The 19,025-nt window shown below is 40.3% G+C and overlaps 1 protein-coding gene across 2 annotated transcripts in view; it reads right to left on the minus strand.

The window, feature by feature from the left end:
* Positions 1-6,600: 6,600 nt before the first annotated feature.
* Positions 6,601-19,025, minus strand: part of TRPA1 (transient receptor potential cation channel subfamily A member 1) — a 46,247-nt gene continuing 33,822 nt past the window's right edge. The window contains exons 20-28 of one of the 2 annotated variants that reach the window (XM_048507829.1): positions 15,821-15,965; positions 13,244-13,333; positions 12,886-13,058; positions 12,015-12,144; positions 11,232-11,414; positions 9,900-9,968; positions 9,107-9,217; positions 8,815-8,912; positions 6,601-8,063 (exon numbers count right to left, since the gene is read on the minus strand). In XM_048507829.1, coding sequence (XP_048363786.1) covers positions 7,865-8,063; positions 8,815-8,912; positions 9,107-9,217; positions 9,900-9,968; positions 11,232-11,414; positions 12,015-12,144; positions 12,886-13,058; positions 13,244-13,333; positions 15,821-15,965 — 1,198 coding nt within the window. In that variant the 3' untranslated portion in view covers positions 6,601-7,864. Of the gene's footprint in view, positions 8,064-8,814; positions 8,913-9,106; positions 9,218-9,899; positions 9,969-11,231; positions 11,415-12,014; positions 12,145-12,885; positions 13,059-13,243; positions 13,334-15,820; positions 15,966-19,025 lie in introns of those variants that run through there. The other variant, XR_007245463.1, reaches the window with a different exon arrangement.

Consider the following 19,025-nt stretch of genomic DNA (forward strand, 5'->3'; position numbering starts at 1 on the left):
TAATACACTGTGAACTGTGCTTTGAGCCATAAGTTTTTAGGATAATATAGACTACAAGGGGCAATTTAAAATGGAGGGGGCAGAGCGACTTCTAATCTGTTTTGCCTCGTCAACTGGTCAGAACTTTAACACTCTTCTGTTTCTCTGGATCATCTAAAAAACTATGGGAAGATATTCTTCACCACTTGGTAGGGCAATGCAGATGACTGGCTTTAACCTAGCATGTGGTTTTGTGCAAACTGTGACAAATTACCACTTATTATGCAGCCATGTACAAGGACACTTTTTGGGAGCAACCACCTGCTTCAGAAACAGCAAACACGAACCGTTTCTCAATTACTGCATTTTTAAACATCAACCAAGTAAGTCAAGTAGCCCTGCTTTCCTTTCCAGCCATCATGGCCCAGGGTTAAGTATCTTAATACATTTTGTGATTTCATCAGGAGCTATTGGTATAGTTTTCATGGCCGTTGTAAACTTTATTTCTTTTCTTGACTACCTTTATTCATGAGGCTTCTGTTTTACAATTATTTTGAATGATCATGGGTCATGTAAATATTTTTCAAGCTGCCTGCTTTGGGAGTATAGGTTGGATTTTATATTTCAAAGAAAATTCTGAGTTCATTTTCTTCTGTAGGCTCTATTCTAGCATTCACAATGCCCAAAATTCCTGCTTTTGCATTCATTTCCCCAAATATATAATATGCAGCTGTGTTCTACAACATGCCTTCATTTTGGTTGACACATTCTTGCACTGCTACTGAATTAATGTTGTATAGTGTTAATGTTAATTTTGTCTGCAGTTTGACTCCATAAGTGTTTGATTATAAATGTAAATATGTAAACTTTCTACCCATGGTAACAACATTTATATTAACATGGTTTAAAACTTGGGTTAGTTTGATGTTAAATGATGCTTGTTTGAATTGGCTTTTTTTGATTTTTCATTATTTTTCTGAGTGGGTGTCCAGTTATAGCTTCTATTTTTTTCCTTCTCCAATTTCAACAGTTGTGTTGATTCTTGTAATTAGACCAAAGACAAGAGGGGACATGAGGAATTCTTATTCATGAACAGGGGCGTTCTTAGGCAAACTGGAGCCTGGGGACAAAACCTGAGTTTGGCACCCCCCCCCCCAGCGAATGGGCAGCCACCCTCCCCCACCATGAACAAACAATGATTTTTTGCACCAGCTCACAAAACACCTCCTGCCCAAATATGCACAAATGCAAATGCAAGGTATTTATTTGGGCTTTATAGAGTATTTTTGGAATGTTACAATTTTCTGGCCTGCAGGAGGGCATTTTAAAATGCTTAACACCATGATTTCAGGGCATCATCAAGAGACTGTCCTGATGATACTGCCCAAGTTTGGTGATGTTTGGCTCAGGAAAAGCTCTTGAAGATTATGGATACCCAAATGGGAATGCCCCATCCCCATTGTTTTCCAATGGGAGCTAACTTAAGGAGATGAGGGCTACCCATTTCTGAGGGACCATAACTCTGGTCCTCCTAGACCTAACTACCAAACTTGGGTGGCATCTATAAGAATGAGTTGCACAGATGATACCCTGGGAAGAATTTTAGTGTCACTAACTTTAAAAATACACCCCTGAGCATAAAGGAAATTTGCCCAAGATTCTTTGTTTTGCAGGTGACTTTGTTCCATTTGTAGCCAATGGGGGGAATTTCTAGAGGCCCAGGCTGCACATTTTTGAGAGATAGAGCACCTTGAGACTTTCAAGGTGGCTCCAAGGAGGTTAATGTGGAGTTAATAGCATCCAAGCTTGGTGAGCTTTGCTTTTCTGGAGTGGGAAAGGAAGGGGGGTGAGTTGAGGAGGAGTTCTGAAGGAGGAAGACTCAGCCCACTTGAAGGCTTTCATGTGCCAGGAAAACCTGGGGAAACAAAATAAGCCTTTTGGGGGCCCATAAAATTGAAGCCCCAGAAGCAAAGGTCTCCAAACCTGGATACTATTACCAGGAGGGCTTCCTGGAGCCACCTTGTCTGGTGCCTCTATCTTCAAAAATGTGCAGCCTGCCTACACACTCAGAAATTCCCCATTGGCTACAATGGAGCAAAGTCACTGCAAAACAAAGAATCTTGGGCAAATTTCTTGGGGTGCCTGTAAGGGATGTATTTTTAAAGCTAGTGACACCAAAATTTCAGGGTATCATCTGGTAACTATTCTTATGATGCCACCCAAGTTTGGTGAAGTTAGGTTCAGGGGGACCAAAGCTATGGTCCCTCAAATGGGTAGCCCCCATCTCCTGTTAGCTCCCATTCAATGGGGATGGGGGCACCCCTTTTGGGGGTCCATAACTTTGCTCGCCCTGAACCAAACATCACCAAACTTGGGTGGTATCATCAGGACAGTCTCTGGAAGATCCCCTGAATCTGTGAGTTTATGGGAGTCAGCTAGCCTTAAAAATGCACCCCCTGCAGGCCAAAACTTAAAAACCCTAAAAAATGTTTAAAAGACACAAATGACCCTGAAATGGTGGCGCCCCCCCGTGACCAAATGTGCGAGCCTATGGGGACATAGGAGCACCCTGTCCCTAGGCAAGATGCATGAAGTGTTAGAAGTGAGAGAAGCTCCCCTTATCCCCATCTTTTCTAATAGTTAATCAGTTACTTCTAACTACATGAGGATAATCTTGGATAGAAATCCTTACTAAATCCACTGAAGTCAATGAAATTAGGAAGGTGTAACTCTGTTTAGGGCTGTATTGTAGATAATGTGCGAATTGGCAATTTGGGTAATGAGCTGATTGAAATGAAGCAAAGGACATTATATACACGTTGATGGTAAAGTCAAACACCTCAGAGATGTTACAATATCATTGTCCATCCTAAGCAACCACATTAGTCAATGGTGACATCACTCATACCCATCCTGAGGTGCAAGAACTTCAGTTTTCCAACCCGAAAATCACTTTATAAGGCGTTCCAGTTTTACAAAGAAGCATCTGATCATCTTGCAATTTATTTGAGATGGAGGAGATACCTCCTTGCAAGAGAGGATTCTTGAAGAAGGCTATTTTTCCCCTGGGGAGTACTTCATATACAAATATATTTCTGTGTAATGATCATCTCCTGGCATAAGACAGGTAAAGACTGATTCTGGGTACCGGTAACTAATCAGAATGAGCAGAACAAGAGACACACATTCAATTCCTCACAAAGATGAGGAAGGAGGCTATATCAGGGAAGGATGGGAGAACAAGGTAACAGTGCCAATAGGAAGAAAAGGAAGAAAAAGTCAGGGGGAAAGGAAAGAGAGGGGGTTGAACTAAATAAACTGCTATTGATCCACTAAAGTCCAGATTTTACACAGATTGCAATGACAGAATTTTCAAGCACCTTAAAGGCGCAAAATTTCATTGAGTCATATGTTTTCCTGGCACAGAACCCATTTCATCAAATGCATGATTTAAAATTGCTAACTGTACACTATCTGTATAATTTAGTGAATCAAGTTATATTTACTTCGATTATATTTACCAGATTTAAACACTGCAGAGAGATTAATATTTCAGCTAAAGCTCTCTCTTTGTCTCTCACTCACTCTCACTCACAGCTTCCAGATTTTATCCTGTAGTGTAGCAAACTTACAAAAAGATTCTGGCTTTCAAAACTTTCTGTCACAATACATGTATTAATGGTGCAATCTTATGCTGAGTGGCTGCAGTCTGAGTACACTGAAATCAACATGTTTAGGTTGGAGTGATACTGCACAGGATTGTACTGTTACCATGCAACTGTGAGAACAATTTCCTGGAACTAAAACCCATTGAGTAGACTTCAGTATGATTCTGAGTAAATCTTAGAACTGTACTGCTAAGCTACATCATGCCTCAAGATTATTGGTTGTTTTCTGAAATGTTGATGATTTTGTTCTATTCATAATATTGAATATCAATGTAACATGCCTTTTAAAAACAGTTCTCAAACAGTACGAACTGTTTTGCATGTATTTGTTTTCTTGTCCGCACTAGTGTTGTGATCACATGACGGCAGAGATTGTACTGAATTTCAGCGCTGTGTGGTCACCCTGAGCTGGGGAGGAACAGATGCTGTAAAATTTCCAGGCTGTGAACCTTCTATGTCTAGGTCACAGCAAATAAAACCAAATAAAACCACTTGGAGACTTGGGAAGTTGTTAACAACACCACTCAAATTCTCTTCTCTGCTTGCCAAATCCAAGTGATGGCTCTAAGGTTAACTTGAAATACATATACAGGGATACGATGGGCTACGGATGGCTATGCACATTCCCAGCCTCCACAACAGCTGCTTCATAAGTGAAGGATAAAGGCAGAACAAAAAACAAACCATTCCAAATTACTTAAAGGGAAAAAAACTAAACTAAGTTGTTAGGACATGGTAAAGGGCCCACTCCCACACACTTTCTGTAGCAGTGTCAAATGGCGCTGAATTTTGTGCTTTGGATTTTCAGCCCTAATTATGGTACAATTATTCCTTTCTTCACCTGAACAAATGTTTTAACTGCTGTATCATGTCCCATTAGAAATACTAACACTCACTGCCCTCTAGTGTCATTCTCAGTGACTTTCAACAAAGTAACTTCCATTTTTCCCCACTTAACATCATCACACACAGCAGTTCCAGTGCAATGGAACTGAGATCATACCTTACACGAGCATAACCCATTTTAAAACTAACTGGATTTTCAAATTTTGGGGGACTTTGAAGTTAAATGTTGATAAAGTAAGGTAGTGCATTAGATCATTCTGCTGTGTGGGCCCAAGTGTCTCTAGGATGGCACAAATTTCACCATGAACTTGCCATATTAGCTGGGAGCAATTATAGTGAGCTGATCCCAGGCATAATTTGCTGGTGAGTCATGGAGGGAAGGGGGTAAAGAAAAATGCTTTTGCTAACTAGTGACACAGGGGAAGTTCAACTCCCATGTTCTTTTGAAAAACTATGCTTGTATTACAAAGCACACATGCATGAAGGCCAACTGCGTATTCATGTTGTTGTGCTAGATGTGCTGCCACCGGGCACACTGACAAATAGCTTGACAAACTCCTGACCCAATCATCAACCAATTGGGCAACTGCGATGCAATATGAATGTGCAGGAGTTTGGCCATCCCAAATTGTCACTGTAAGATGCTGGGGAGAGCATGGATTTAATTCAGGCCATAAGGTGAAAATGTTTAGAAGTGAGAATGACATACGGAGAATAACTTGTGAAACTCTTCCTTCTTATTCAGAGAAAGAATATCGATAGGGCTAGTCTTTAATGAGTTAAGGTTCTAGGAACTAGGAATCCTTCTGTTTACTGAGTTAAGGTGCTAGGAACTACCTGTGGGCTATGTGTAAAGAATAACTCACCCAAGGCAAACTTCTTTGGGAAAACGAAGACCTTGCGTTTGTAAAATGCAGAGATCAAAACATGACTTAAGGCTATACAATCTAAATTTAAAAAATAATAACACTTTAAAAATAAAAACAATAATTAGCATTTACAGAAAGAATAATAAAAGGCCTACAATATTTCACTGGACAAAGAATGACTGAATGATACTGTCTAACTCAAGCATAGTTGTTGTTTTTTGCATTGTTGAAGGCAAAGCATTAGGAGTAAAAACTACACGCAGCCTGGAAAATCCACAACAGCCAATAGTTGTTTTTATTAGGACCTTTATTGAATGAAGAAGCATACCATACTACTGCAACAGTAGCTAATTACAATAGTATTTCTAGCATCATATATTTTATGCATGCAATTGTTATACAGTTCCTATGAGAAGTAGAAGAGAAAGAGTACAGAATTTTGAAACAAGCTAACTATTCCAAACTGGTAAACTGAATTAAAATGGTCAAATGAACCCAGATTCAAATTTAATTTCATATTCTTTTTAATATTTGACTTACTGTACCATTTAATATTTGACTTACTGTACCATCAGGATGCCCTGGCACAAGAATGCCATAGGGAAAATTTGACTGCCTCTCTGAAGCCCCCCAAGTTGAATGGCTCTTTGGTATGCAAGTCCTGCAATCTCCAGAATTAGCTTTCCTCACCAGATCTAAGGCCGCTTCGCAGACCGGCGAATCGACGGCCTCGGAGATCTGGGTAAAACGCCGTCTCCAGGCTGCCATTCGCACGGGCGGCGAAGCGTGCAAGCAGCCGCCTGCTGTTCGGCTGGCCCGCAGCTTCGGGCGATTCCTCGAGAACGCTTAAGAAGCCTTCTTTTGGGAATATGTCGTTGCGTGAAGCTTCGCTGTCGGTTTAACGGCAGCGTTTTCACGGCGCGCTCGAGCACCGCAGATCACTCTTATTCCTCGTTCTACCAGCGTCGATGGAGTGTTTGGGGATTTCACGCCCCCCTGCCCCATGCGCCGCTCGAGCAGGCGCTATGCCAAGAGGCGAAGAGGGCTGTCCCTGCAGGCTCCCTCGGCGACGCGCCGGAGGCCCAGGGACAAGCCGGGTCGTGCGGGCGCCGGTGCTCCGCGGCGCCGGCTGCCCGCCTCTTCCCAAGACCGTCCGTGCAGATGGTCCCAGCGTCTTCGGGTCGGCGCGAGAAGCGCCGACCCAGCCGTTTCCGCTGCCATGCGGAAACGGCCTAAGAGTTTGCCAGTGGGAAAAAAACAGTTCTTAGGATAAACATTCAGCATGAGCTTTGATAAGTGAGAAGATCTTTACAGTTCCATTATTCCAGTATAACATTATTTGGGACATATATACTGAGATGATCAAGTCAAAGTTAAACATTTGCAAAGCCTATTATTTTCAGTTGGGAGTTTGTTATTCCCACAGAATCATGAGATTCTAGAATGTGTACCTTTGGTGGGAGTATGCATTTTGTCATGCAATGATGATAATTGTTACGAATCAGTTTTTGAAATTAGAAATAGTAAAAAATAACCATATACTCAACTTGGAAATTATTGGTAAAGAAAGGTTCTAATCCAAATTCTGGGATAACATAGGATGGGATCCAATGAACTGCTTGCTGATATCACTCCTCTCTTCATTGCAGTTTATCGAGTGAAATAGGTTGATCAGAATGAATTAGCAAAGGAGACAACATTGCTGCCATTTATAATTTCTCTGATTGAGAACAGATGCATAGCCATAAAGCTAAGTTACCGTATGTAACCTTTTATTGTGAATATGTCGTATACATGGGGTTCAATCTAGTAATGCATAAGTGGAAACAAGAGTGTGCTTAGCATAGCTCCATTTGTGCAAGCAGTAGCCCCACAGCTGTAACAACATTTAGCACATGAATGTAATTTTAACAAAATACTGATGAGCGGTTGGTTCCGATGAGTTCATTTAATTCAGTCTCAAAATTTTATCAGAGTACCTTGTTCCATGATTTGTGCATATTGAATAGAGGAGACACAATCGCTGTCACAGCCCAAGCAATCAGCAAGGAGTGACTACATCCTTTCCACTTGTGCAAGGACTGTTCCACGCATGGAACTTTCTCAAGGGACCCAGCCCAAAGTGTACAAACCATTAATATTATTTTCCTGCAGCTGGAAAACAGCCTATGAAACTATAGGCCCACATTACTTTTTATGGGAGTCAGATCCACTGAATAAAATGGGGCTTACTTCTGAACAGACATGCTTAGGATTACTTGCATAATAACCTGTACGCAGGTTACAGTAACTACAATAAAGCTGCAGTGAGAAAAAAGGAGAGGCATCAGTTAACCAGAAGTCTGTTACATGAGCTGTTGACATCAGGAAGGGTCTACTAGTCATTCAGCAACTGAAAGTCTGCATGCTATTGATTCAGAGGCTTTCCCCCTCAACAAAGCCTTTCAGGGGTTACTAGAAGGGTGAATTGTCATTTGCATCTTAGTATCCACTAGTAAACAGCTAGGCATCTTTGACTTTTACTGCCTTTAACACTGTATCCCATTTGCTGCATTTATTGTCCAATTGATGTTTCCTAAATTTGTGCTGGAATAAATCAATTGCATCCTCATCTTCAATCTCAGATATGATCTCCATTTTCTGAATTACCAGTTTAAGGAGGTCATGTTGTTTCTCCAGGAGGGTTGCCATATCCTTAAGTCTAAAACATAAAAACACATCAAATAATTGTTGTAAGTGGCTATAGGGATAGTTATAACCCTAAGATTAAAAAAAAAATCCTTTAAAGACACATTTATCCATTTCACAACCTGGTACTCTAACCTACACATAAATTACTCTACCAAAGGACTTCTTCATTTTTCATATTCCAAGCAATTTATTTCTGTTGTAAAAGCAGTGTTTGTAAAAATGGAAAAATGTTATCACTGTTAAATGTACAAGTTTCTTCTCTATTTCCCTTCCTCTTAGCTATTTTTTGCCTGAAGCTTTGATGCCTGCCCATTCCTACCCTGATGGTGGATTGATGAGAGGAACTACAAAATCACACCTATTTTTATTTCATTGTCTCTTCCTCTAAATTTCTGTTTCTGTTCTGTTTGAATAGCTGCTTTTCTTTCTGAGCAGTTCAAAAAGAATAAACTTAGTGAACTGTGCTTTTTAGATGATATATGATTTCCTTTACCCTGATCAGGTTAATGGTAAAGTTTGTAATGTATATTCTATAGATGTCCATTCTATAACATCCTTTGATCCCTCCAGGATCCTAAAAATATACTATGACAACTGTTTAACAATGTTTTACTGTTTTCCATTCCATACATTCAAAATAATGAGTGATTGTATGCTACATATGTAAGATGGCTCATTCCCATAAAAGATAAGACCTTTTAGCTCAAGTAAAACAAAATTTTGCCATTATCTAAAACCTTTATACTGCTTTTTCTTAATACCTGTATTTCTGTTTCAGTAGTTCTAGTTCTAAAGTTCTGTCAGCACTTTGAGTATCTGCTGCTGTATCATCACATCCAAAGCAATATTGGAACACGCTCTGCAAAAGCAAAGGAATTCAAATACAATTAAAATTTTAAACTTTTTTTCTCCAAGAAGTTGACTGACTTCTAATTTTTAATGATTTGAATAGAAAGAAGACTTCATTTATCAAACTCAGTGACAACCACTTTTATAAATCTTCTGGCTAAATTAAATTTAGAAATAATCAAAAATAATTCCTATGCATCTTACCATGAATCCACAGTATCTTGACCGGTTAGGATACACTGTAATTGTGTCTTGATCAACTCTGCTGAGAAACCAATATGGAATTTTTTTCTCTAGGTTAGTGTGAAGGTTAACCTAAACACAATGAATAATTTTAAAATACAAGGTACTAACTGCATGAAACAAAAGAACTGGGATTATGCAAACCATCTGTGTCTCTGCAGAGTTGTGAAATCTCCCTTGATTAATATTATGCAGATGGTGCTAGACATTAGTAATGTAAACTTAGATAGTTCTGATCATTAGATTTGTATCAAAGGTATAATGAAGGCTTCCCTCCCTTGAGGTGGAAGATAAAGCTGACTGCATTACGTGACTGTTAGATTTAAGTTCACAGATCCCTGCACACAACACATTTACAGAAGACTGTTACTTATAGGATATTTTCACTGGCATAATATTATGAAAATAATTAGATCATAGTCATAATTCTTATAATTAATATAAACTCTGAGGAAAAAGATTTGGCTTTTTATCTAACTTTTTGTTTATGTTTAAGGAGTCAAAGCAGTTTGCAGCTGCCTTCCTTTAACCTCCCCACAAAAGACACCTTGTGAGGTATGTGGAGCTGAGAGAGTTCTGAGAGAGCTGTAACTAGCCCAAGATCACCCAGCAGGTTTCATATGTAGGAGCAGGGAAACAAACCTGGTACATCAGATTAGAATCCGCCTCTCATTTGGAAGAGGGGGGAATAAAACCTGGCCCTGCAGAATAGAGTCTTTCACTGTTAACCACTACACCACTGTGTGTCACTAACCTGCATTGCAATTCTTTTCAGTGCAGCAAATTTTTGCACTTCTGCAATGTCCCCAACCGCCAAACCAATCTATAAAGATACAAAACAGACTCACAAGTCCAATTTAAACTTTATGCTTTTCCCACATAGATTAATTCAGTTCTGTTGAATGCAAGTATTATTTTGACATGGCATTATCCACAAATATATGAAGAATTCAGCTTTAAAATTAAAAGATGCCATCCTGCACTTTTTTTGGTATATATGTTGCACTGATGCTCTTGTTCATACACAATCTAAAGCTGCATTTTCACATAATCGTATATCTATATTATTCTGCTGTGTTAATATCTTACTAAACTTCTTGGAAGCTACAGATATTCAGCCTACAGTAGACTTTGCTTATAACTGCACATATTCAGGAACAGTGCAATTTCATAGAAGGAGGAGGAGGAGGAGGAGGAGGAGGAGGAGGAGGAGGAGGAGTTTGGATTTATTCCCCATCTTCCTTTCTTGTAAGGAGACTCAAGGTGGCTAACAAATTCCTTTCTGTTCCTCTCCCCACAACCAGAAACATACCCCCCAATTCCTAGGGAACATAATGATTCTAGGCATTAAACACGTAAATTTTCAGTCACGTGGGGGGCGCCAAAGGGCCCCACACATGACCAAAGACGTGTGCCTGCAGTTGGCTCCACACACCCCTCCCAGCCTCACTGCAGGCTGGCTTCTGCAGGAGTTGGCTTCCAGGGATGCATGCGGGAACTCTGCTCTGACCCCTCCCCCCAAGCCCTCCTTCACATGCCCAACCACTGCCCTCCATGCCCCATCCCAGGGCTCCATGCAGCCTGGTTGCTGCTCTCCCCAGAGCCTGGGGAAAACAGTTGCCAGACCTCCAACGATGTGCTTTCAAAAGCACTGAGGGCAGGGGGGAGGGCTTGGTGGCATGGCCCCACCCCAAGCCCCACTCCCGGCCTCCATTCTTTTAAAAGCACATAGCTGGAGGCCGGCAACTGTTCTCCCCAAGCTTTGGGAAGAGCAGCAACCAAACTGCAGAGAGCCCAGTGGGGAGGGCAGGCTTGGGGAGGCTTGGGGCGGGGTCCTGCCCATGAGCTCCATCCCAATCCTCACCCCTGGCCTCCATGCTTTTAAAAGCAAATAGCTGGAGGCTGGCAACTGCTCTCCCAAGGCTGGGGAGAGCAGCAGCCAGGATGCAGGGAGCCTCACCTGAGCAGGGGGTGCACGGGGGGCTATTTGCTGAACCAACTTTTCTCCTTCATTTCAATTATCAAACAAAATAATGTATACAAAAACACTAGGTTTCTGGGATCAGTATTCATATTTAATGCTTACCAGCAAGTTCATAAGTAGTATTGGAACAAGCATAGTGAAGATGGTGAGAATTACAAAACTCAGAAATGGATAACGCAATTTATGGGCGAACAATGGTTCAAGGAAACCTTCATGGTAATTGATATCTCCTAACATCATAGCAAATGTCTGCATTACAGAAAGATGTGGACGGCTGAATGTTAGCTAAAAGATTAAAAAACAAAGAGAGAATCATCATAGCATCTTGCGTCAATATTGTATTTCTATTCACGGACATAGTGAAATGAAGAACACATAGTGCTCTTCATTGCTTTAAATATGGCTACACAATGTAGTTGAATTGCCATCTGTTGCTTTTCCTTTTTTCTTAAAGGGAAACATATTCTCCATAGTGTTTCTTTCTGGCTATTGTAATTATGTGCATGAAGTTCTAGAAGATACTGTAGATATTTACATTACTTTTTACATTGTGAATGACAACTGTAAACATACAAATTACTTTTCTTTACATTATACAGATTTCGACCCTTTCATCTTTCTGCTTGAGAGGCAAGATAGAGCTGTAGTGAGCAATTTTGCCCAACTTATCTACAACAGCCCTCTGAGTTCATGGCGCATTGCCCACAAGGCTCTTCTGGATTGAACTGTGAGATTTTTGGTAGATACAAGGGCTGGTAGAGAGGGGATGGAAAATGTCATAAGATCCTATTTGATTAATTTTGCTGATAGTATGTTTTTGAAAAGCAAAATTATTTGTATTTCATTAATAATAAAACAACATAGAACACAACCATGAGATTCTACCTGTGTTCCAAGGAGAACATGGAAACTGAGCCCAAATGCTAAGACCAAAAAGAAGAACACCACAAGAATCCGGAGCAGAGTTCTCAAAATTTCCCAAAACATCACAACATAGATTCCATAATTTTCAAATCTAGGAAGATATATGGAGACAACATGAATAACCATTTTTAAAAAATTATTTTTTTTAAAAAAAAAAACAGCTTTCCGCACCTATCATTTTTCTGTAATGGAAATAATACTGGATTGATCCAAAAATATTCTCCCATTGTGGGAGAACAACTGCATACCATATGTAAAAAGGAAGAATTGTTTCAGGAATGAGAAATTCATTTCAGCAATAGTTCTCTAACATGAAAGAATATTGGATCAAACCCATCGAGTTTCTTTTAAGAATTCCTAGCTGAGAATGGAAAGAGACAGTTGCTCTTTATTTTCAATTTCCCCACTTTACTAATACAAATCTGCAGATGTAAATAGGTTTCATATGGATTTATATATATAAAAAGGAGCTTCCACTTCAATAGCCATTCAAAGTCTAGCAGTGCACTCCTGAACAGAGCTGCATCCTTCTAAAAACCTTGACTTCATTGGCCTTTGAGTTCTGAGCAGCATGGCATAGCCCTTGGACACTTAAATAAGTTTGCAGATGCATGTAAAAATCTGTGCTATTCCAAATTCCAGCCTGGCTGTCTTCCATGAAGTGCCTTTGAACATCACAGTTCTTTTAAAAATACAGAACCCTAAAAAATAGTACAGCATGTAAATAAGAAAATGAACAGCAGCCACAATTTATAAAAAGGATCCATGCACAAAAAAAGAAAAATGAGGTACATTTCAATTAACAGAGATCAGTACAATGAAATGTATTTACCTTTGCAGATACAGCAAGAAATTCATCCATGACAAGAATATAGCGATTGCACCACATTCCCACTGTAATGCAGCTTGATCAAGTTTAATAAATAAAGATGATACAAAAATGATGCTCGTACTATGAATTGCCCAGTCAAGGAGATTGGAAATATCCAACAAATATCTAAGTTTCTATGGTATAAACACAACATATATTAATATTTGGGAAAAAATGACTTGATTAAGCAGATGGCACATTTTATTTTTTCTTAGTCATAACGGAAAAGCATTTTTGTACCAAATTATAGTTCTGCTTGCTTTTTTTTAAAAAAAAGCTTCAGATATGAGAATGGAGACATCATAATATATACACATACCTGTTGGATCAGCTGTATTATTTCTTTGCAGATTCCCAACACACTCATGATGAACACCAAACACATACATACTTTTATGAAGTATGAATTCTGAAACAGAAAAAAAATTGCAGGGGAGTTTTCTTAATATTATCATAGAAATACAAGGTGCCAAGGTGTTGTCCTGTCCTGGCAAGATGAATGCTCTATTAGCTAGATTGTGTAACTCTTAATATCCCATCACCCTACTTCTCCTATTGAGAAAATTCTTTGAATAATTTCAAGAGCCGTGAGTAGTTATTTCAAGAGCTGTGTGATTGCCATTTACTGATACTTAGCATTTGTAAGTCCGAGACTTCCCTTCCTCAGAAGTTGTAATCACCTTGTAACAGAAAAGCATTTAAAGGCGGGGGGGGGGGGGGAACCCAGGTCCAGGAGATGTTCAAAGTGAATACATTGCATCCTGGGGCACAATACCTGTTCTCGTTATTTTCTTCAGCTATTTATAACATTGTTACTGGATCTAAGATATAAGCATGATAGCAATGGTATACGATACTTTAAGCTTACCTATTTATTACAAATATAGGGATACTCAAAACTGTCTATCAGGGGAAGGAACAACTATCCTTTATTGTTCTTATTGTAGAAGGTGATGAATCAGGCTAGAAGCCCATTATCATTACCAGAGATTTTTTGGTCAGTCTCACTTGCTTATCAAACAATGATATCTCTATACTGCATGTAATGTTCAAGCTGACATTGTTAATACCAAGCATGCTAAAGTCTGCAACTGATTTGATATTTACTTGTGAAGTGTTTCCACCTTTGGAAGTAGAGTCAGTCAAATGAATTCAAATGAACATACGGAATGACTGTATGCTTAACTAGATGTTTTGTATAAATATGCAATTATTTGGCAAAACATTTTAGTCTGGCATGGGACACTTTGTTTCACACTCAACATGAGACATGCTCAACATCAAAATTCTTCTAAACAATCTTCACTGCCAGCTTTTGGGAAACTGTATATTCAGTGAGCCCATAAACTAAAATTTGCACCTCTAAACATCTAAAATTTGATTATTTACCTAACATTTATATCCCACCCCTTAAGCCAGGAAAGTTACTTTTGGGATATCAAGCAAATAAATGAATAAAATCACAATTACAATCAAAGATAAAAAAAGTCAAATTACAAAAGCTGACACCAGAAACATAAACGTCAGGAAACTAGAAATATTAAACTAATATTCAGCTGATCTGTAGGATTAAGTTCTAAACTGAAAACTGAAGTAAAATAAAACTGATCAAGTGACTGGTTTTGCCCTTTTTTGGGATGAGGGACTTAAAATTTTAAATAATTTAAAACTGTGTTGACTTTAAGGCTTTTTCCACACATGCAGAATAATGCAGTTTCAAACTGCTTTCAGTGCTCTTTGAGGCTGTGCGGAATAGCAAAATCCACTTGCAAACAGTTGTGAAAGTGGTTTGAAAAAGCATTATTCTGCGTGTGCGAAAGGGGCCTTAGAGAAACAAAATACACAATTGAATGTAAAATTATTGAATAGCATATGTCAATTGTTCAGAATGGTTTACTAATCCCAAGAAAACTCAGCCCCGGACTTACATGGGGCTGCCATTGCGGCAGGAGACGGGGTGAAGCTAGCCCCAGATCCCAAGCACCGTGTATGCATGTGCTTGGGAGCGAAGAACATGACGGGGGGCCCCATCATGTGTCCAAAAGGGGCAGGCAAGCCTATATAAGGTGGCTCGTGGCATGCTCTGGCATCTTTTGAGGCAACAGAGAGAGCAGACCCACCCTCCCTTCCCCTTGGTTAAATGGGATTAGTTGGGTTAATAATATTTGTAAAAAGGCTTTTTTTCGTTGCAGCCTTGGGGGGTATGGGCATAGGAACACATCCTTTCTGGGGAGGCCAAGCTTGTGCGTCAGACCTCCCCGCAGTTGGGGGCCTCAATAAGAGGTCTGGGGGTGGGGCGGGCACCTAGTAACTTTCCCCGCACGCCAGACCTCCCCGCGGTTGGGGGCACCTGCACACCAGACCTCCTTTCTGGTTGCACGCCAGACCTTTCCCCCTCCTTTCCCCCTGCACACCAGGCCTCGCCGCGTTAGGGGGCCTCAATAAGAGGTCTGGGGGTGGGGCAGACACCTAGTAACTTTCTGTCCCAATTCCCAAATAGGGATTGAGGACAGTGCCGGGTCCAGCACAAGTGCTGCCCGGTGGCTAGGATGTGCCCCTTATGCTCACCCAGCTTACTATGATGTGTTTAACAAAACAGGCTGCAGCCCAATTTTATTCCAAAGATAACTGTATTTATGTTATTGGGGCAAGTGAGACTCCACATATCAGCCTGCAAAATACAAGAACTGCTTTGTTTGATCACATTAAGACTCATCTACTCCAACATTTTGGATCCAGTTCTGATGTCTCTTGAGGTTTACAGCCAGTTATGAAGACAATTTCCCCTTGTTGTTTGTCCCCACCATCCTAAAGCTTATTGCCTTAGTTATTCTGGCTAAGAAAGACTGATAGAGCCATTTCCACAATGGCTAAACTCTAATTAATGCAATAATACCTGATTGTCAAAAGGTCCTGGCTGATTTGTTGTTCCATTGAAATACATTCCTGGATCTATGTGGGTGATCAGAATTGTTAGTGGTATTAGCCCAAGAGAATATACACCAAGATTCATAAGATGTGCCCGGAACCCATAAGCCATCCTATAAAGAAAAAAAATTACTTTCTTAATACTATAAGAGGATTGCATTTTCTATTTCACTGTACAAGGAAGATTTTTTTCAAGATAAACTTGGCATATAATTCTTGTATAATATATTACTATGTTCTGAGATAAATAAACTAAGTAGAGTCAAATTTTCCAACTACCAGTCTCAGAAAAAAGCAAAATATAGGATGGGACCACAATTGATAAATTGGGGCACAAGAAATACATTTGATGCACACAGGAAATTTGTGGGAAAAACCCTGGATAGGAAGGATCACTGGCTTCAAAATATTCTGTAAATTTACAACTCTGCTCTGAGATGGATCTAAAAGCCAATGAGCTACTGATTCCATCCAGCTCACCTGAACTCTCATTAGAAGACTTCATATTTGGGAACTGATTTTATAAAAAGTGCAGAGTGGTTTAATGAGATCCAGCAAAGCTGGAACGTGTCTCAAAGAGGCACAGCTTGCTAAGAGAGAGAGTTTGTATGGTAAACTTTGTATGGTAACTTCAGTATTCTGTGAATATAAGTTTTTAGCTGACACTTGGATTACATTTACATCTCCCTTTACATTTGGAATAAGATGGCACACAATTTTAAATCAAAACCATCCACAATAAAATAAAACCCCTTTACCACCACCCACAAAAATACTGGCTAATCAAATCTCATTAAAAGCCCAAACAAACAAAACAGCCTTATAGTGCCCACTAAAACCTTATAGCGCCCGCTTCCAGTGGTGTCATCCTCTCTTCCCCAGTACACCCATTCCAGAAATTAAAAAGAATGAGTTCTAGTTGATTGCCAGACAGACAACTAAAATGGAAGCAGGCGGGTGAGGGAGGTGGGAAGGACAGAGAGAAGATGACAGCTAGAAGACTGAAACTGAATAAATCTTCCTAGTTAATTCTTATCAAATCCAAGTTAAATTCAATGATTTGTTTAGTATTCACGTTAGAAAATAAATTTCTTCTTTATTTCCAGGAAAGAAGAAGAGTTGGATTTATACCCCCCCCCTTTCTCTCCTGTAAGGAGACTCGAAGGGGCTTACAAACTCCTTTTCCTTCTCCCCTCACAACAAACACCTTGAGAGGTAGGTGGGGCTGAGAGAGTTCCAAAGAACTGGGACTAGCCCAAGGTCACCCAGCTGGCATGTGTTGGAATGCACAAGCTAATCTGGTTCACCAGATAAGCCTCCGCAGCTCAAGTGGCAGAGCGGGAAATCAAACCTGGTTCTCCAGATTAGAGTGCACCTGCTCTTAATTATACCAAGCTGGCTCTCAGTAGTGATGACACACTGGGCCTTTAAGTTATTCAGCTGATTTATGGCCCCTTTATTTGTCATATTATTTTCTTATATTAATTCTACAGGTATACTGCCAAAAAGATGGCCATTTGGCAGGAATTCCAATTTACAACAAAAAACATCGGTAACAACAAAAAATTATATGTCTATTAGTCTATTAGTCTTTTCCACTAATTATATGTCTATTAGTCTTTTCCACTAAAACCCTCAAATCCATGATAACGGCTAAATGGCAGCAGTGGCGTAGGAGGTTAAGAGCTCATGTATCTAATCTGGAGGAACCGGGTTTGATTCCCAGCTCTGCCACCTGAGTTGTGGAGGCTTATCTGCGGTGGTGGGATCCAAAAATTTTAGTAACAGGTTCCCATGGTAGTGGGATTCAAACTGTGGCATAGCGCCAATGGGGCTGGCCGGCGCACGACGGGGGCGTGGCTGGACATTCCAGGGGCAGGGCATTCCTGGGCAGGGCTGTGGCAAGGACGCAGCCCCTGCGCTGGTCCTTGGGCGGGAAACAAATGCATGCAGGCGCAGGCTGCCACACATGCCGGTGCACCTCCTGCTAGACTGCTTCAAGTTCTGCGCGCTACTGCTGAGAGGAGGGGCGTAACTAAGGCAAAAATCAAGTGGCAAAATCACCAATTAGTAACCCCCTCTCGGCACACACAAATAATTAGTAACCTACTCTCGGGAACCTGTGAGAACCTGCTGGATCCCACCTCTGCTTATCAGATTAGCCTGTACACTCCCACACACGCCAGCTGGGTGACCTTGGGCTAGTCACAGCTTCTCAGAGCTCTCTCAGCCCCACCTACCTCACAGGGTGTTTGTTGTGAGTGGGGAAGGGCAAGGAGATTGTAAGCCCTTTTGAGTCTCCTGCAGGAAAGAAAGGGGGATATAAATCCAAACTCTTCTTCAAACTCTTCTAAATGTGCTTCACAAGAGAAGCAATGTTGAGAATATCGACTGTTATGTTAGTTAAAGGCAGTGGTGGGATTCAGCAGGTTCGCACCACTTTGGCAGAACCAGTTGTTAAAATTATGCTTGTAAACAACCAGTTGTTAAATTATTTGAATCCCACCGCTGGTTAAAGGAGAAAAGGAAAGAAATGACTGTGTACATTTTTGAAATAATCCTGAATGAGGAAATTTTGGGGAGTGGAATGAAATTTCATGTTGTTCTCAGATTCCTGGCAAACCGCATCTTGTTAAACTAACAGTAAATTGGTTTGTCCTTGTAATAACAAACAGCAAAGCAAGGCCTCATATGGACAAAACATGGGTTTCTACATATGTGTGGAAAACTCAAGTCATGAATAAAATTGTGATTCTATAAATTGACCCACCCACCATACTAGCCTGATGAAAATGCTCTACAGTGAATGTGGAGAGCAGTGGAATGTGCCTATGAAAAAAACAGGAATACAAATAGCCTTTTCTATAGCCTGAGCTTATTCTTCAGATGGAAAGGGGGATTTCCAAACTGTTTACTCTCCCACATTTTCTCATTGTCCACCAGCATGTAAGATGGCTTTCCGACTTAGGGCCGAACTATAAAAATCTTGCCTGTGTGTCTGATTTTTATAGCCCAATCTGTTCTCTGTGCTAAGGGCAAGGAAACATTTGATAATAGGGTAGGATGTATACTGCAGTTCAAATGTGAAATCAGCAGAAAATCAAAAACAACAACAATACAAAAACACACAAGGAAAAGTGCCTTCCATTCCTATCCTTTGAAATTAATAAAAT

This window comes from Sphaerodactylus townsendi, linkage group LG09 (assembly GCF_021028975.2).
Source record: "Sphaerodactylus townsendi isolate TG3544 linkage group LG09, MPM_Stown_v2.3, whole genome shotgun sequence".
NCBI lineage: Eukaryota > Metazoa > Chordata > Lepidosauria > Squamata > Sphaerodactylidae > Sphaerodactylus > Sphaerodactylus townsendi.